At 37.4% G+C, this 18203-nt stretch overlaps 1 protein-coding gene across 1 annotated transcript in view; it reads left to right on the top strand.

Moving 5' to 3' along the window:
- The window catches only part of LOC120085447 (15-cis-phytoene desaturase, chloroplastic/chromoplastic), a 29099-nt gene extending 11310 nt beyond the window's left edge, over positions 1–17789 (top strand). The window contains exons 5-15 of the mRNA XM_039041409.1: positions 2213–2270; positions 2738–2893; positions 3355–3503; positions 4145–4264; positions 11658–11871; positions 11963–12065; positions 13207–13254; positions 13551–13596; positions 14499–14686; positions 15348–15510; positions 17497–17789. Of these exons, the coding sequence (XP_038897337.1) occupies positions 2213–2270; positions 2738–2893; positions 3355–3503; positions 4145–4264; positions 11658–11871; positions 11963–12065; positions 13207–13254; positions 13551–13596; positions 14499–14686; positions 15348–15510; positions 17497–17556 (1305 nt within the window). The 3' untranslated portion in view covers positions 17557–17789. The remainder of the gene's footprint in view (positions 1–2212; positions 2271–2737; positions 2894–3354; positions 3504–4144; positions 4265–11657; positions 11872–11962; positions 12066–13206; positions 13255–13550; positions 13597–14498; positions 14687–15347; positions 15511–17496) is intronic.
- Positions 17790–18203: the final 414 nt, after the last annotated feature.

Genomic DNA, 18203 nt, shown 5'->3' with positions numbered 1-18203 from the left:
GAATTTTCTCATTACCAACGCTTGGAAAATATGAGAGAAAAAGATTAGATGAACCAGTTAAATGATCCGTAGTTCCTAAATCTAACATTCATGGTTTCTTACCATTAATACTGAGGAGACTTAAGGACTGAGAAGTACTTGATTGGACAATAGCACCGACCCCAACAACACTAGGGTCATTCTTGTTCTTCACCTGAGATTGAGATTGTGAAGCACCATTCGTAGAATCACTCGCAAGTGCTCGGCCAGGGTTTGACTTGTCGTTTGGAGGACGACATCTGCCATTCGGAGGTTGACCATGTAACTTCCAACACTGATCCTTTGTATGCCTAGGTTGCTTGCAATCTTCACAAACTGGAGGTGGTTTTTCATTCTGTTTGTCACCATCAACCCTAGATGACTTTGCACTAAACGCAGCAAAATCATTAGCAGAAACAAGGGTTGTTCATAACGCTCGGTCTATCTTCCTCTAAACGAACCTCAGAGCATACTTCCATAAGAGAAGGTATCGGCCTCTGTCCCAGTATTCGACTGCGCATTGCATCAAACTTGGAATTCAAACTAGCAAGAAAGTCATGAACTCAATCAACTTCCTCAATTTTTGAATACTGAACTCCACTACATGGAAAATCCCAGACAATTTCACGACATAGATCCATCTCCTACCAGATTAAAGACAGTCTATTAAAATAGGAAATAACATCCATTATTCCCTGTTTGCACTCATGAATCTATTTACGCAAAGTGTACAAACGAGACGCATTCTGCCTCTTAGAGTACAATTTCTGTACTGCATTCCAGATATCTCGAGCAGTTGCAACATATAGTAAGGGTTTTCCTATCTGTGGTTCCATACTGTTAACCAACAAAGATCGAATCAAGGAGTCTTTCCCTTTCCAAATGCGCTCTTGAGGATCCCCTGGTCTAGGTCTTGGTATCTCACCAGTTAGATACCCAAACTTGTGTCGCCCCTCAAGGGCCATCTTGATTGAGACCAAAAGAAATAATTCTGACCATTCAACTTCTCCCCTGTAATGAAACTTGCAAAGTTTCCCATAGATCCAGACAAAACATGTGTTGTAGGTAAAGTAGGAAAGGCGGTAACCGGATTCTCTGAATACATTGGTAGACTGGAAGATAAATCTGAATTAACGGAATTCGATTGGAGGTTTGTGGTAGCCCCAAGGGCTGCCCCAAGTGTAGCAATCTGTTGTTGAAGATTAGCTAATTGTTGTTGGACCACCATTGGAGATAGACCCATTGAACCCGAAGCACCATGGCTGGCCGACGCATGTTAAGGGAGGCTCGGATGTGGCTGCACGTGATTGGTTGTGGCCGACACGGCTGGTTGCTGTCCACCATGATAGGATGTTGACTCACCCATTTCAAACACATATGGGTGGCGGTTGTCAACGTTGGTGTCGGTGCTGATCGGGTGGCCGACGCTAGATAGACTGCGATGGGGTAGGCCACACTGGAAGTGAGTGGCAGCAATACGAGCGGCAGCATCGGCGTCGGACCGAGATGGAAGGTCTGAAGGTAGCGGTCAACTGCGGCTGAAGTGATAGCAGCAACGACGATGTTGGCTTTGGTGAAGGTGGCATCGCTGGTTGGGTTTGGTTGCAGAAGCGGTGGTTGATTTTCGTCAATGATGGTTAGGGTTTCATCACCATGCTCTGATACCATATTAAAAGATAGAAGAAAAGAACACAAGATTTATGTGGAAAATCCTAGTACAGGAAGAAAAAACCACGATAGAAGGATACTTTTTATTATTTTCTGCACACTACATACAAGAGATGATAGAGATATAAATAGGTTCTAGAAAGCCCTAATACAGAAAAGGAAAAAATTAGGGCAAAGTAAAAAGACTAAAATGTCGCCCTTGGGGCTAAACACATAACAGCCCCTTATTTTCAACATATATATTTTGACAACCATACTGTCTCTGTATCCTACTCCCACACTTCTATCTTTTTCTCAAGCCTAAACAAGTTTGCTTTTCTTAAGCTACAAAAATGTGTATATTGTTTCTTATTTAGAAAAACAATGGTTAACTTGTTATATAACATGACAATAGTTTAAATTTATCATGGAGGCAGTTGTATGGATTTTATTGTAAGAGTAACTCTTTAACCATACTTGATCATTTTCATAGGCCTTAAGGAATCTTGATTTTTCCTATAAAATTTTGTTTCCTCTTTCTTTATAGGTGGCTGCTTGGAAAGATGATGATGGAGACTGGTATGAGACTGGTTTGCATATATTTTGTAAGTATTCTTGAGATAGTCAATTTTCCTAGTGCTATGATCAGTTGATGTTAGAATATATTATTGTTTGCATTTGATTCCCGAACTATCAGTACAATTCAATTCGGTTCCCTTTTTCTAATCTGTCCCCGCTGTATAGTATGGGATCACAAGTATTTTTCATATATTTTTTTCCTACCATCATCAAAACTGTTGCATGATGGAGCTTCCTAGTCTTCTTCTTCTTTGAGAATTCAGATATGAGGTTAACCTTCAATCATTATGTTCTATAATCTACAATAGACTCCACTTGTACGTAAATTAATATTTTACCACAGTTCCATTTCTATTTCTAGAACTGTCTTCTACCTGATGAAAAACTAAGGTCAATTATGCATTCATCTATTTACAAACCTCTAGATATTTTATATCTCGTTTGCATGAGATGCTAATTTCTGATCCTTTCTTTTTCTATTCTTGTTGGAAAGTTGGGGCTTATCCCAATGTGCAGAACTTGTTTGGAGAACTTGGAATCAATGACCGATTGCAGTGGAAGGAACATTCAATGATATTTGCTATGCCAAATAAGCCAGGGGAGTTCAGTCGATTTGATTTCCCTGAAGAACTTCCTGCACCCATAAATGGTAGGCATGGGCAAAAAGTTTATTAATACTGCATACTTTGTTGGAATGTGACTGAAGCAAGCTTTATGCTCTTGAGAGGGCTAATCATGATTTGCGATGATGTTTCTTGTTATGCATAGTGTAGCCTGGTTCATTCAGCTAGTTTGTTAGTCTGTTGGAATTAATTTTTAGATTTGTTTGTTCAGTTACCTAACAAAATTCTTGTGTAAGTATATGCCACACGGCTATAATGGTTACTTGGGTTCATTCTGTTAAATTCTTTATTTCTCCCTATGGCAATGAAATGCCTGAATTGGTGTCAACTCCTTGTGCATTCTGAATGTGAGTCACACTGCCTGCCGATGAGCTGGTTGTATGCATTTCTTTATTTGCTAAATCATCATATTGTTCCCTTTTTTCTCTGGAAGTATTTTATCTTACCAGAAATGTAGCTTTCCTAAAACTTTGAGAATTACTGACAGGGATATGGGCTATTTTAAGGAACAACGAGATGCTTACTTGGCCAGAGAAAATTAAATTTGCAATTGGGCTCCTGCCGGCAATGCTTGGTGGGCAATCTTATGTTGAGGCTCAAGATAATTTAACTGTGCAAGAGTGGATGAGAAGTCGGGTATGATTAACATGCCATAATCTTTTATTGAATCTCTGAGCAGCATACACTGAAAGAAAATCTCAGATTCTAGGTGATACAATTGCCATTGGAAATCTCCAAAAGCAGAATTTCAAATTATGGTAGGCAGCTTGTGCTCGATGTAGAAGTACTCAAGTTTCCATGGCCTCATTGCACATGATAAATTATGAGAAGAAAATTGTAAAGAAGGGTTCTTTCCCTGGATTCTATCGATAATGTTGATTTTACAGTGGGATAAAGTTCCAAGAAAAAAAAAAAAAATCCAGTTTTTGATCTTTACATCATCACCAACAACAGGATGCCAGAAGTGAATTAGGCTGTTGACCAAAATTTGCTACAGAACACCCCATTTCCCATTTTTTTGTTGTTATAATATTTATGTTTTTAAAATGATAAATATTTTAAATTATAGTCAGAAAAATATTACAGGGGAAAACTTTTCATTTGTTAATTATTTGGTGTACTAACTAATTGTTTTATTTGTTTATTTCATCCAATTTATTACAATTGATAATTTAAGGTAGTTAAAAAATACGTGTATTCATGGGCTTCTCTTGTCAATAAATTACTAGTTTGGTTTAAAATGCCTTCTTTTGGCATTGATTTTTTCTGTTATCCAGGGAGTACCTGATCGTGTAACAACAGAGGTGTTTATTGCTATGTCAAAGGCTCTGAACTTCATTAACCCCGATGAACTTTCTATGCAATGCATTTTGATTGCCTTGAATCGATTTCTTCAGGTTTGATTATTTCTTTGCACAATAAGATTATTGGGTTAATTTCTTTTGATAGCTTTATGGAATTGGTTCTTTTTAGCTCTTCATTGGTGTACATGTTCACACCCTTACTATTGTAAATGTTCATAGCCTTGTCAAGTTTATAGTCTTTCGACTTTTTCTTTATGAGAAACAATATAGTCTTTCTATTTTAGTCACTAGTTGTAGATTTTTTTTTAACAAGAAACAAAACTTTTCATTGATGTAATGAAAATAGACTAATACTCAAAAATTACTAAACTTTACACGGGAGTAAGCAAAAAAAGAAAAAAAAAAAGCATAAAACCCTACAAAGAAAATATAAAAGCACTCTAGGCAAATTTCCTGTAGTGAAAGCCCCACGATTGACTTTGATAGGGAACACCAAGATGAAGCCTTTCGAACGAGCTAATTCAAAACGATGGACCCAAGGAATTTACTTGTCATGGAAAATTCTTTGATTTCTTTCCGGAACAATTATGATTATATAGCTTTCAGCCTTTCGCCGCATTAATCCAAAGCAACTTTGCTTGGAATTTACAATTTAATTTTGTCATTAATTGAACAATCTTTGATTCATCCATATTAATGCCACATAATGCTGATTTCTCCTAATTTACCTTTAGCCTGAATTAATTTATTATGCATACCATCATAATTCAAATAATTCAACTGCTTGAATTAATTTATTATGCATACCATCATCATCCTTGCAATAATTGTGTTGTAAGCGAATTGGAGGATTGAGATGTGAAAATTGTCTTGGCCAACTAGAAAACCTTCATATGCCCCTTTGTTATCAATTAATCACATGATTTAGTCAGAGATTCCGTTATCTACTGTTGGTGATGGGGATCTTTTTATCTCCCTTTTTGTACATTTCATTCACCAATGTAATTCCTAGTGTTTCCTCTTCAAAAGATAAGATTATTAGATTGAGGAATTGAATCTAAACAACAGTACGTGGAAAACCCTAATCAGGGAGAAAAAAACCACGGGATAAAAAGATTCTTATTAGAAGACTGATACAAAAAAATACAACAGACGACCAGCTTAAATAGAAAAAAGGGAAACCCTAGGGTACAATGAAAAATACAAAAAAGCCCCTAGAGTACAAAACCCTAATTTCAACACTCCCTCTCAAGTTGGGGCGTAGATGTCAATAAGACCCAACTTGCTTACACATGCGTCAAACAGTTGTCTGAGCAGTCCCTTTGTTAGGACATCTGCAATCTGCTGATTGGAAGGAATATAAGGAACACAAATGTTGCTACTATCAAGTCTTTCCTTGATGAAATACCGATCAATCTCCATATGCTTTGTTCTGTCATGTTGAACAGGGTTATTTGCTATGCTTATTGCAGCTTTATTATCACAGTAGAGTTTCATTGGACCGGTATGCTCTTGATCAAGGTCTTTCAAAACTTTTTCAAGCCAAATCTCTTCACAGATTCCTAGACTCATGGCCCTGTATTTTGCCTCGGCACTACTTCTGGCAACAATACCTTGCTTTTTGCTTCTCCATGTAACAAGGTTGCCCCCACAAAGGTACAATACCCTAATGTTGATTTTCTGTCTACTACAGATCCTACCCAATCAGCATCGGTATAAGCTTCGATGCATCGCCTTTCAGTTTTCCTGAACATCAAGCTTTTCCCTGGAGAGGTTTTCAGATATCTCAAAATGCGCTCCACTGCCCTCATGTGTTCTTTGTATGGAGACTGCATGAACCGACTTACCATATTTACTGCATAAGAGATGTTGGGTCTAGTATGTGAGAGAGATATTAATTTCCGAACAAGTCGCTGATATCTTTCTTTACTAACTGGAACACCTTTACCCATATTACTTAACTTTGCATTTGCTTCTATAGGAGTATCAACTGGTTTACAACCTGTCATACCTGTTCCCTTAAGCAAGTCCAGAGTATACTTCCATTGGGAAACTGAAATTCCTTCTTTCGATCGAGCTACTTCCATTCCAAGGAAGTATCTTAGTTTTCCAAGGTCCTTGATTTTGAATTTCTCAGCCATCTTTGCCTTCAATCGGTCAATCTCTGAGGTATCATCGCCTGAAATAACAATGTCATCAGCATAAACAATCAAAACTGCAATTTTCCCAGATACTGACCTTTTAGTAAAAAGAGTATGATCAGAATGACTTTCTTTATATCCTTGTGACTCTACAAACATAGTAAACCTGCTAAACCAAGCCCTTGGTGACTGTTTTAACCTATATAAGGTCTTTCTTAATCTGCAAACTCGGTGATTAAACTGTTTCTTGAATCCTGGGGGAGGACTCATATAGATTTCTTCCTCTAACTCTCCGTTAAAGAAGACATTCTTCACATCAAGTTGGTGAAGGGGCCAATCCTTATTAACTGCAATAGAAAGGAGGACCCGAACTGTATTTAGCTTTGCAACTGGCGAAAAAGTCTCGGAATAATCAACCCTGAAAGTCTGAGTAAATCCCCTGGCAACTAATCTGGTTTTATCTGTCAACTGTTCCATCGGGCCTATACTTTATTGTGAACACCCATTTACATCCGACTACTTTATGACCACATGGAAGATTGACTTGATCCCACGTATGATTTTTCTCGAGAGTTCTCATTTCTTCCATGAATGCGGCTTTCCATTCAGGACTTTCCACAGTTGTGTGTATACTGTTTGGTATCACCACTGTGTCTAGAATTGTAGTGAGGGCCTTGAACTCAGGAGACAGATTACTATAGGACAAGTAACTCTGCAATGGATATTTTGTACATAATCTAGTACATTTCCTTAGGGCAATCGGAAAATCAAGGGATTCATCTTTGTCTTTACTTTCTTCTGACATACTGCACTCACTCTTCGGTTCTGTTATTTTTCCACTTTCAACGGTTTTTTCAGTGAGAGTAAGAGACGCTTCTTTTCCAGGTTCTACCATGTTCTCAAGAGTCACACAATCATCTGTCTCTGCACCATCATCGACCTCAATAACATCTTTACTGTCATTGTCTTCCCTGCTTTTGCTCTCAACATTTTCAACAGAAGCATCAGTTTTATCACATTTATTATCATGATCAGGGATAGAACTATTAGTATCTGGAACTGATCTTGGAATTGATCTCTGTTCAGACTCATGGACTGGAGCCGGAGAGATAACAGGTAGCGCTATTTCCTTCCTGAGATTCTTCCTATAATATGGGATTCAAGGGACTTGTTTGGTCGGGAGGATAGGTGCATTGGTACTGATACTGACTTAAAGGATGTGTTCAGGTTCAGGTAAGGCAGAAAGACTGAGACCTCAATTGGTTTCTTCACTAGTATGCTCCCCCTAAAGAGAACCATTGGGAAAGAATGGATGATCTTCAAAGAATGTCACATCCATAAAGATAAAGTATTTTCTGGAAGGGGGATGATAACACTTGTACCCACGCTGATGTAGAGGATACCCCACAAAAACACATTTTTGTGTCCAAGGGGTAAACTTGGTACGGTTAGGGCCGTGTGTATGGACGAACACCACACAGCCAAAGACACGAAGGGGTACATCAGAAAGAAGTCTGGTATTTGAGTAAGACTCTTTGAAGAAATCTAAGGGGTTTGGAATTTTAGGACCCGGGATGGCATGCGATTTATTAGATGGGCTGCTGTCAAGATAGCATCACCTCATAAATAAGAAGGAAGGGAAGTTGACAACATAAGAGATCGGGCAACTTCAACTAGGTGACGGTTTTTTCGTTCGGCCACTCCATTTTGTTGAGGGGTGTACACACAGGAACTCTGATAGACAACTCCTTTTGAGACTAGGAATTCTCGTAAGATGTTATTAAGGTACTCTCGACCATTATCACTCTGGAGAATAGCGATTTTGGCGTTGAACTGGGTTTCTATAGAATTGTAAAATTGTTGGAAAACCGAAGTAACTTTTGATTTGTCTGTCAGAAGGAAGACCCAGGTTAGTCTAGTATGATCGTCAATAAAGGTTACAAACCAACGCTTCCCAGTTATGGTAGTAACAAGTGACGGACTCCAAACATCGCTATAGAACAGGGTGAATGGTTTAGAGGGCTTATAAGGCTGAGAAGAGAAAGAAACACGAGGCTGTTTGGCTTGGACACGCACATCGCATTTCAACTTAGAAATATTAATATTGTGAAAAAGAAACAAATAATTCATATATTGGAAATGAGGATGGCCTAGGCGATAATGCCATAACATATAATCAGTTTCAGAAACAGAAAAATGGGAAGAAAACAAACTAGTCCTATCACATATCCTAAAGGAGGCTTCTTCAGTAAGGAAATAGAGTCCCCTGTCATGCCGGGCAGTGCCAATCGTCATCCCCGAGTTCAAATCCTGAAAAACAACAACATTAGGTAAGAAGATAATACGACACTTCAAATCCCTTGTAATTTTACTAATAGATAACAGATTATAAGAAACTTTTGGCACATGTAATACATCTTGGAGGATTAAGCATGCAAAGGGCGACACCCGTCCTTTTCCAGCGACGGGGGCAAAGGACCCATCTGCAATTCTGATCATTTCATTTCTAGCACCGGGTTGATAAGAAAAAATTGATCAGAGAAACCAGTTAAGTGGTCTGTGGCTCCTGAATCAAATATTCAAGGTTTATTATCAGTTATACTCACAAGTACAAAGGAGTGAAAAGTACTTGATTGAGCGATAGCACTTACTCCAACTGTAGTAGTAGTGCTCGGAGTGGTTTCCTGATACTGAGGCTGAGTATCTCCAGTAACAGATTCAACAACAAGAGTTCGGCTTGGCTGTTGTTTCTTACCATTTGGCAGTCGGCCGTGAAGCTTCTAGCACTGATCTTTAGTGTGCCAGGTTTCTTGTAATGTTCACACACTGGGGGCGGCTTACCGTTTTGTTTATCTTGGACAGGGCCAGATGTTTTGAAAGCAGCGGAATTAATTGGTGTTATAGGTGTACTGTTCATGGCCCTCGACCTATCTTCCTCCAGGCAAACTTCAGAACAGACTTCCATTGGGGATGGTATAGGTCTGGTCCCCAATATACGACTTCGCACTGTATCAAATTTAGAGTTGAGTCCGGCAAGAAAGTCATACACGCGGTCCGTTTCCTCAGACTGATAATGTAACACTCCTCTACAAGGACAGTTCCAAATCATTTCACGGCGCAAATCCATCTCTTGCCACAAGAGAGACAGCTTGTTAAAGTAAGCAGTAACGTCCATTGTTCCCTGTTTACGTTCATGGACCTGCTTACATAGGGTATATAAACTAGAGGCATTCTATCTCCTGGAGTAGAGTTTTTGGGTTGCCTCCCAAATATCACGGGCTGTGGCTGCATACAATAATGGTTTTCCAACCTGAGGTTCCATAATTCCAATCAAAATCGATCTCAACAAAGAATCCTCTCCTTTCCAAATTCGCTCTTGGGGATCATCGATCCTTGGTTTTGGTATTTCACTTGTCAGGTATCCAAATTTGTGACGGCCCTCAAGGGCCATTTTAATAGATTGGGACCAAGAAAAGTAATTATCACCATTTAACTTTTCTCCTATAATAAAGCTAGAAGAATTGCCTATAGCTCCAGAACATAAATTTAAAGGGTAAGTAGGGAACGAAGTTACCGAGTTTTCAGGATATGGGTTTAGATCTGGTTGGATCTTGGATGTCGATCCCAGGGCTTCCTCAATAGCAGCTATCTGCTGCTGGAACATCTCGTTCTGTCGTTTAATCTGCAACTGCAGCTGGGTAACTTGATCTTGGATTATACTCCCTTGGTCTTGGTGGTATGATGAAGAATCTTCCCCTCCAAACTCACCCATGATTGGCGAAAACTGCCCCATTCGATTGCTCATATTCGGCTGAGAGACACCTACACATCTTCCATCGGTCTTTTGGTGTGACAGTGGTTGAGGGAGGAAGACCGGCTGTGACGGCAACAGGTGGGAAGCGCTGGGCAGCGCCAATCTCGCATGGTGAAGCACTGGGCATCGCTGATCTCGATTAGGCGGCGCCGTTCGGCTCTGTCTGATAGCGACCGGACCTGATCGCGGCTGGGCAGCTTCGTTTGTCTCCGTCTGACCGAGATAGAACCGGATCGCGATTGGTCTGGCGGCTGGTCATTCCTTCTTCGAATGAACCGGTCGGCAAGTGGTAGGGCGGCGGCGGCTGGTCGGTCCGGATCTGGTTGGAATGGGTTGGGTGATCGTCACAAAAGTGGGGAAGAAGATACTGAAAATATCTGTCAATGGCTTTATGGATAATACTGATTATATCTGGGTTATTGGTTTGGGATTCTCCTATTGGATTTTCCTCAATGGTGGCCAGGGTCTCGTCTCTATGCTCTGATACCATGATGAAAAACAGAGTAGAGAAAGAAGAAAAACACGCCAAGATTTTACGTGGAAAACCCTAATCAGGGAGAAAAAAACCACGGGATAAAAGGATTCTTATTAGAAGACTGATACAAAGAAATACAACAAACCACCAGCTTAAATAGAAAAAAGGGAAACCCTAGGGTACAATGAAAAAGACAAAAAAGCCCTAGAGTACAAAACCCTAATTTCAACAATCTTAAAAGACTTTTAATGAACCTTATTCTTTTGATTAAGTTGAACTTAAAAATGAACTTTTTCTTCGGTATATAATTTATTTTAAGACTGTTCTTTGCTTTACCATTTTATACACGTGTACCTGCCTTATATATGTGTGTGTATATAAAAGTTGGAAGTTTATAACCTTTGAACATTTATTCATTTTCATTGATGTAATGAGAAGTTTCTTCTTTTGGAAAAAATAAAAAGAAAAAATGTGTGTGCGTGTGTTAAAAAACAACCCATTTACTTCCTAAGGATTTTCTAACATGTGCACACCATGGTTTATGTTTGAAGCCATTTGAGGTTTTCCCCCTTCCGTTGTAGGTCTATAATTGGATGGCTTAACCGTCCAATTAATTTCAGTTTCCACACCCTCTGTGCTACTGTTATGGGAGATAATTATTCCTAGTAGGAACTAGGAAATGCATTTTTCTTAACTCTTTGGTTTTCAAAATAAATTCGAGGAAGAAAAATACTTAGGCGCATCTTGGGGAGCTTTGTGCATCCCACCAAATTGTTCTATCATAATTTGGCATGTGGTAAATTATTCTCATTTATTTTTTAAAATAATTTAATTATTTTTTGGTGTGAGTGATGGGAGTGGGAAGCTTAGAGATGGGTTCATCTTGGGATGCACCTAAGTATTACCCTTATATTAATTACTATCTTATTACCTCTACTATAGTTTCAGCAATTCTTATGTTGGCTGTCATTTAAATCATGGCAAGTCTTCGAGAATTGAATAATGGATTTTTCTTATGATCCAAGCCTTACTATAGTTTACATGTAACTCCTATAGGAGAAGCATGGCTCTAAGATGGCTTTCTTAGATGGAAATCCACCAGAGAGACTTTGTGAGCCAATTGTCGAGCATATTCAGTCATTGGGTGGTGAAGTACGACTTAATTCAAGGATACAAAAAATTGAGTTAAACAATGATGGAACAGTGAAAAGGTTCTTGTTAAATGATGGGAATGTAATTGAAGGAGATGCTTATGTATTTGCTACTCCTGGTAAGTAACATAATTTTTGGTGAAATCTTATACATAATTTTATCATATTTTTTATATTTCACTTAAATTGTAATGCATCTATCCCACGCAGTTGATATCCTGAAGCTTCTTCTGCCTAACGACTGGAAAGCGATCCCATACTTCAAAAAGCTGGAAAAATTAGTTGGAGTTCCAGTTATCAATGTCCACATATGGTAGTAGTACCCTTCCTCTCCCGGAGATTATTCATGCTAACTGTGTGACGGTCCCTATCTTTTTAAATACTCTTTCGTTTCATATCTAAAGTTCTTTTCCTATGAGTTATGTGCACGTTTCTTTCCCTGAAAATATGTATGCCAGATTGACTAGTTGACTCAAGTGGTAGAAGCAGTTTTTGATTGTTCGGAAGAATGTCATCTGTGATTATATGATGAGACAAAGCATGAGTAGTCCTTTTCAATTCATACTTTTGTTGGAAATTTGAATTGGGTGTTACATATGATTTTTTTTTATCATTAAGGAACTCTCTCACTTCAACTTTTCAATTTTCATATGGTTCATTTCATTTTGTGATTCATATTTAAATGACAACATGTTTTATGATGTGTGTTTAGATATGATTTTTTAAATTTTTTTTATTAATAAATTGGTTATTTGGATAATTATCTTAAATGATATTTAAATTATTTAAAGAATGATTCTAGAAGATATATGATTTTAAAATTTTTGAATTTTAGGTAAAGACTGTACCATAGAATCTACACAATGGCTTCTCTTTCTCTACTTCCTAGTCCCTCGTGCTCCCTCTTTCCTCTTTTCTATCTTGTCATTTGTTGCTTCTCATCCTCTTAAGTCTGGTTAGGGAGTTTCTCATTAAGTTTACCATATGGTTCCAATGATTGATCATGCTCTTCCTTGTTGTTTTGTCACATTGGAAACAGCTCTTGTAGTCTGGTCAGTTAAAAAGTTCAAAGGTGAAAGAATTATCAATGCAGTAATTGATAGATATAAATCTTTGCAATTTTGTTCGAACTTTCATCACTTAGATACTCCTAAAGACTCAAGATCGGATAGGTAATTGTTTTTTGTAGAGTAACTTCATGTAGAAAAGGAAGTGTTGTGAAAATATGGCCTGAAAACTGTGGGAGGATATGCTACATCATGGCTTGGATGGCTATGAAAAATCTAAGTGGTGGACTAGCTTCCTGAGATTATTGAGGACACGTGATCTTGTGGCATTTAATTTATGAGTGTTTCGAGGCATAAACATGGGGCATGTGTATCTCAATATTAATGTAACCAAATATATGTGCCTTTTTATAATCAGTAATTTGGTGATATTATTTTTCTTTGCAGGTTTGACAGGAAATTGAAGAATACATATGATCACTTACTTTTTAGCAGGTCTGTTGTTTGTTCATGTTTAACATGTTCTGTTTTCGGTGATAGAACAGTTTTTGTATCACATAATGCATTTTTGTTATTCGATAAAAGGTGGTTCTTGGGCAAACTATATAACCCCCTCCTCCACCAAAATAATTATAATAATATTAAGGAAAGAGAGAAAAATGATCAAGCGAAACCAGAAAGGTAGTTCGAAAGCATGTTAAATTTAATATCTTGGGTGGTAAGATTTAGATGCTTTTATTGGCTTCGAACTTATCACTAAATATTTTCTATTTCTTTACCTCAATATGCAGGAGTCCGCTTCTTAGTGTTTATGCTGACATGTCAGTTACATGTAAGGTATAATTACAGCTGAGGCTGTTTCTATTCGGTGGCTTTTGATCCATGACTTATGAGCATACCCGTAATCATTTTATGTTTCCATTTTTAATATCAGGGAATCTGATCTCCAAGAGTGATTATTTTACTATTTTATCTTTCATTTAAGTCTTCAACCCAAGGGCCTTTAAGTTTTTCCCCTTGTCTTCTTCTTTAGAACTTATGTAAATATGGCCAGATTGTTGATCTCTATTTTTGTCATTCGAGCAAGATATATGCAATTCCTTTACTGTAAGCATATCAATACCAGGTTTCCGATTGTTCTGTTCAGGATTTGTTGTTTCTCTTATTTCCATCTTTTGAAAATTACAAAAAAGTTATTAAATTTGATTTATGGTGTATGAGAATGAAATTAAAATGCAATCAAGAATGCATTTGGTTAATCATTGTCCCAGACTTTAAATTTCTCATTCTCCTTGTCATATTATGGGATTGAGCTTCGGAACTTTTGGTCTCCTTGCGCTCTCAACTTTGGTTCCTGGAGCTCTTCTAATCAGCAATTGTAGAGTGTAGTGCTACCAAGGGTCTATACCATCACATAGGCTTACATACCTCAATCAGCATATCTTTCTGGGTGTTTTCAGTTTAAGGATTTCTTACCTCTGCCATTTTCCATCACTTCACTCTTTGTTTACCGAGGGTCCATTACCTGCTTCATCAACTCCACTTGCTTTTAGCTAGGGGGGTTATTTAATTCCCACATTTGGCGCATAATCAATTAATTGGAATTTGAAGAACCTTAAATTGGGATGCTTAGATCAACTTGTTGCTCATTACTTTTTAATTGACCATGTCTTTCAGAGCTTTTGACTAGTAGTTTAGTATTCTGAGCAGTGATATTCCCCCATGCTTTTCTGATGCAGGAATATTACAACCCAAACCAATCCATGTTGGAACTAGTTTTTGCACCTGCAGAAGAGTGGATTTCCCGGAGTGACTCGGAAATTATTGATGCCACAATGATGGAACTAGCTAAACTATTTCCTGATGAAATTTCTGCTGATCAGAGCAAAGCTAAGATTGTGAAGTACCACGTTGTTAAAACCCCAAGGTAAACATTAACTTATAGTCTGTTCACGCTTTTCTAGAAAAATTGGTTATTTCTATCAACAAAATTAAACATTGTCAATCTCTACGCTAAATTATGAGAACTTCAACAAAAAGCAAGCATTTGTATGAACAACTGAATGGAAAAGCTAACATTTGATAGATGAGTCTTGAGGCTCCATTTGCAGATGAATTATGAATATAGGTAATGTAGTCTGCATTAAAAGCTTGACACAGTGATTGGCATACATATTCTATTGTTTCGTATTCAAATGAGAAGTAAACTTTCATCAAGACCAAAGAAAGTACAAAAAGGTCTACCAAACATGGCTGACCAAGAGCGACGACACAAAAACAAAACAAAATTACAAGAACCCCAGCTCTTGGTTATAAAAAAATAAATAATTTAAAAAGTTTAGAATTCGGAACCCCCCCAACCCGCCTTCCTACCTGTGGGAGCCAATCCCTCAACTTAGGCTTAGGACCTCTCATCTCTAAGGTCTTTAAGTTGTTTCTTCTCTTTTGATCAATAAATTTTGTATTGTTTCTAATTATAAAATTAAATAAAAACAACTTGGAAACCTATAGTTATTGAATAGTTTTTTAAGAAAAAGAAATTGTTTCTTCAGATGTTGATTGACACCCTAATTTGATATTGGTTTCAGGTCTGTTTACAAGACTGTGCCCGACTGTGAACCCTGTCGTCCCTTACAACGATCTCCTGTTGAGGGATTTTATTTAGCTGGTGACTACACGAAACAAAAGTATTTAGCTTCTATGGAAGGTGCTGTTCTTTCGGGAAAGCTTTGTGCACAGGCTATTGTGAAGGTAATTTCCCTGATAACCTTGTTATAGAGAAACTTACATTTAAATGCATGATACAGATAGTTGATGTTAGTTTTAACCTACGTTGTTGAAGATTAGTTAGATGAATACTTCTATGATCGAATTATGCATTTTGTCTTTCTGTGCTATGGAAGATGAAGGAAGGTTTCATTATTTTACTTCGTGGACAAATGAACTTACCTTCCACTAGGGGAGATGTGTTAGATATTATAAAATTAAATTTACCTTCACCCATTAGCTTAAGCTTTTGGGTCAATTGGTGATTTAAGATGGTTTCAGAGCAGGTTGCTTCAGGATGTCTTAGGTTCAAGCCCCTACAATGTTGTTTCCTCCCTATTTAATATTGATTTCTACTTGTTGGGTCTTCTTCATATTTCGAGCCCACAAGTGAGGGGGAGTGTTAGATATTATAAAGTTAAATTTACCTTCACCTATTAGCTTAAGTTTTTGGGTCAATTGGTGATTTGAGAAGGCATACCTTTCAAATATCTGAGTCTCTTGTATCCTTTCCCTAGGGAGTATTTTCTAGCCATTTCTAGATTTGAACGCACATTCTTCTTGAATGTCTGTGAGTTAACTCATCCTTCAAATCAATACCAGTATCATCTCCTTCATAGTTCTATTCTTGTGTACGTATGGTTCCTCTCTGTTAGCCTACAAGCGGAGGCCATGGCTACAGTGACAGTCTTTGGCCCCTCATAATCAAAACCAAGACCTTTTCAAAGTTGCATCTCCAACAAAGTTGCCACGGGCATATGTGAAAGGTGAAGACTCAAGGTCGGGAGGCTCGAGGAGGAGACTTTGGAGAAGTAGAATAGTGAATCAACTTGCTTCTATTAGGCTAGGTATTGACAAAGATAGAATCGTGGGTTGAAGGAAGTGGTTTCTTTAACTCTTTTCTTGTTTATCGGCTACTTTCAAGCTTAACTCAATTGACCTTGCTAATTTGGGATGTAAATTCCCTAAAAATGTTGGAAGTTTCATTTATGGTCTACAGCTTCCAGCTTCAAGTGTTCATACTCAAGGTAGAATGCGAAGAAGAATCCTTCTATTTTCATTTCTCCTTAAACCTATGATTTGTGTAGTAAGGATGTGGAAACTGTGAATCATCTTCTCTTTCATTGTGATGATAGATTTTTGGCCGGAATATTTGTCTTCAAAAGACATTGTGGATTGGTTTTTTGGAGGTGTTCTCAGGTTTGGTGGGTCAAAGACAAAGCTATAATTTTGTGAAATGCTGTTATGAAATGTCACAATTTTGTGAAATGCTGTTACTTATGAAAGGTCACTGGGACCTTGCTCTGGCCTTGTGGTTACAAAGAAACAATATGATTTTTCATGACACCCAAAATTTTTTTGATAATCATGTGCTGAATGTATATATCACCTGGTCTCTAATGGAAGTGCTATTCATAGGCGAAACTTTTTTAATCTCCTTGACCCTCTCCCCTTGGAGTACGAGGAAGAAGAAAAAAAACAGAAAATAACAACCCTTTTTAAAAGTGAAATGGAAGTCTTATATAGTATTGTTTGGAATTCCCTGCAACTACTTTTTATTGTGTAGTGTAGCTGTTATTCAGTGTCTAACGGTGTTTGGAACTCAGACAAGGACAAGAAAAATTAAAACAATGTCCAAATCTGAGTGGTTGATTTTTTCTCCTGTGAAAATTTTATCAAGGATGTGGATGTTGGAATGAGTATCATGAAGTTTGTAGCAGTAAAAGAAAATCATTTAATAATTTACTTGCAGACTTTCTGTTACTGTGTCTCTCTAGAGAAATAATCTTAGTGATATTATTTGTTTCTTCATTTTTTTTTCTTTTTTTGATTCGAACCATAAACTTTTAGATCACTAACACATGATAGATGATAGTTGAACTATGTTCACTTAGCAATATTATTCTATCATTGATATCATGAAAAAGGAAGAAATATTGATTATATCTGTTCATTGTACGCATATTGTAGGACTATGAAGTGCTAGTTGCTCGAGAGCAAAGACGGGTCGCTGAGGCTGGCGTTCGTTGACAAGAACTTTTAAGGTAATTTTGGAAGAAAAGGATTAAAAAATACATATTTATACTGCCCACATACATCAACCATGGAGACGCGCTGCTCCAATGATACAAATTGTAATGTCATATGTTTGATTCCACAGTTATGTAATTTTAAACAGTGTAATTTGATATGACATTGATTGACGAGTTAACATAATATCTGTTTTGTTTACATGTTTAACCATTTGTAGATTGTTGTGAAAATGAGAACCTAAAGCAAATTTTTGTTGTAATCTTGGGGGGAAGAAATTACTCACTACTACAAAACTGGGCTTTAATTTCGGTTTAAAACTAACATTATAAGGTTACAATGACAACCGACATCAATGATCGTGTTATAAAAGGTCTTTAATGTCGGTTTTAAACCGACATTATAGATGACCAAGATTTGACATTATCTTCCACGTTGGTTTTCAATTGATATTGAATACTATTTTCAATGTCGGTTTTCAATCGACATTGAACATTGAAGGTCGTTTTTCACTTACTTTTTGTAAGTAGTTGTCTGATATTAAATGTCTGTCATCGTTTTGTCATTTAAAAAAAATAAAAAATCTATCACACTGTGAATTTTTCATAAAGAAAGAACTTTTTCAGGAAGAGAACGTAGAAACAACA

This window comes from Benincasa hispida, chromosome 1 (genome assembly GCF_009727055.1).
Source record: "Benincasa hispida cultivar B227 chromosome 1, ASM972705v1, whole genome shotgun sequence".
In the NCBI taxonomy this organism is placed as follows: domain Eukaryota; kingdom Viridiplantae; phylum Streptophyta; class Magnoliopsida; order Cucurbitales; family Cucurbitaceae; genus Benincasa; species Benincasa hispida.
Note: the sequence above shows the minus strand (reverse complement) of the source record. Positions and strands in the feature narration are given on the sequence as shown.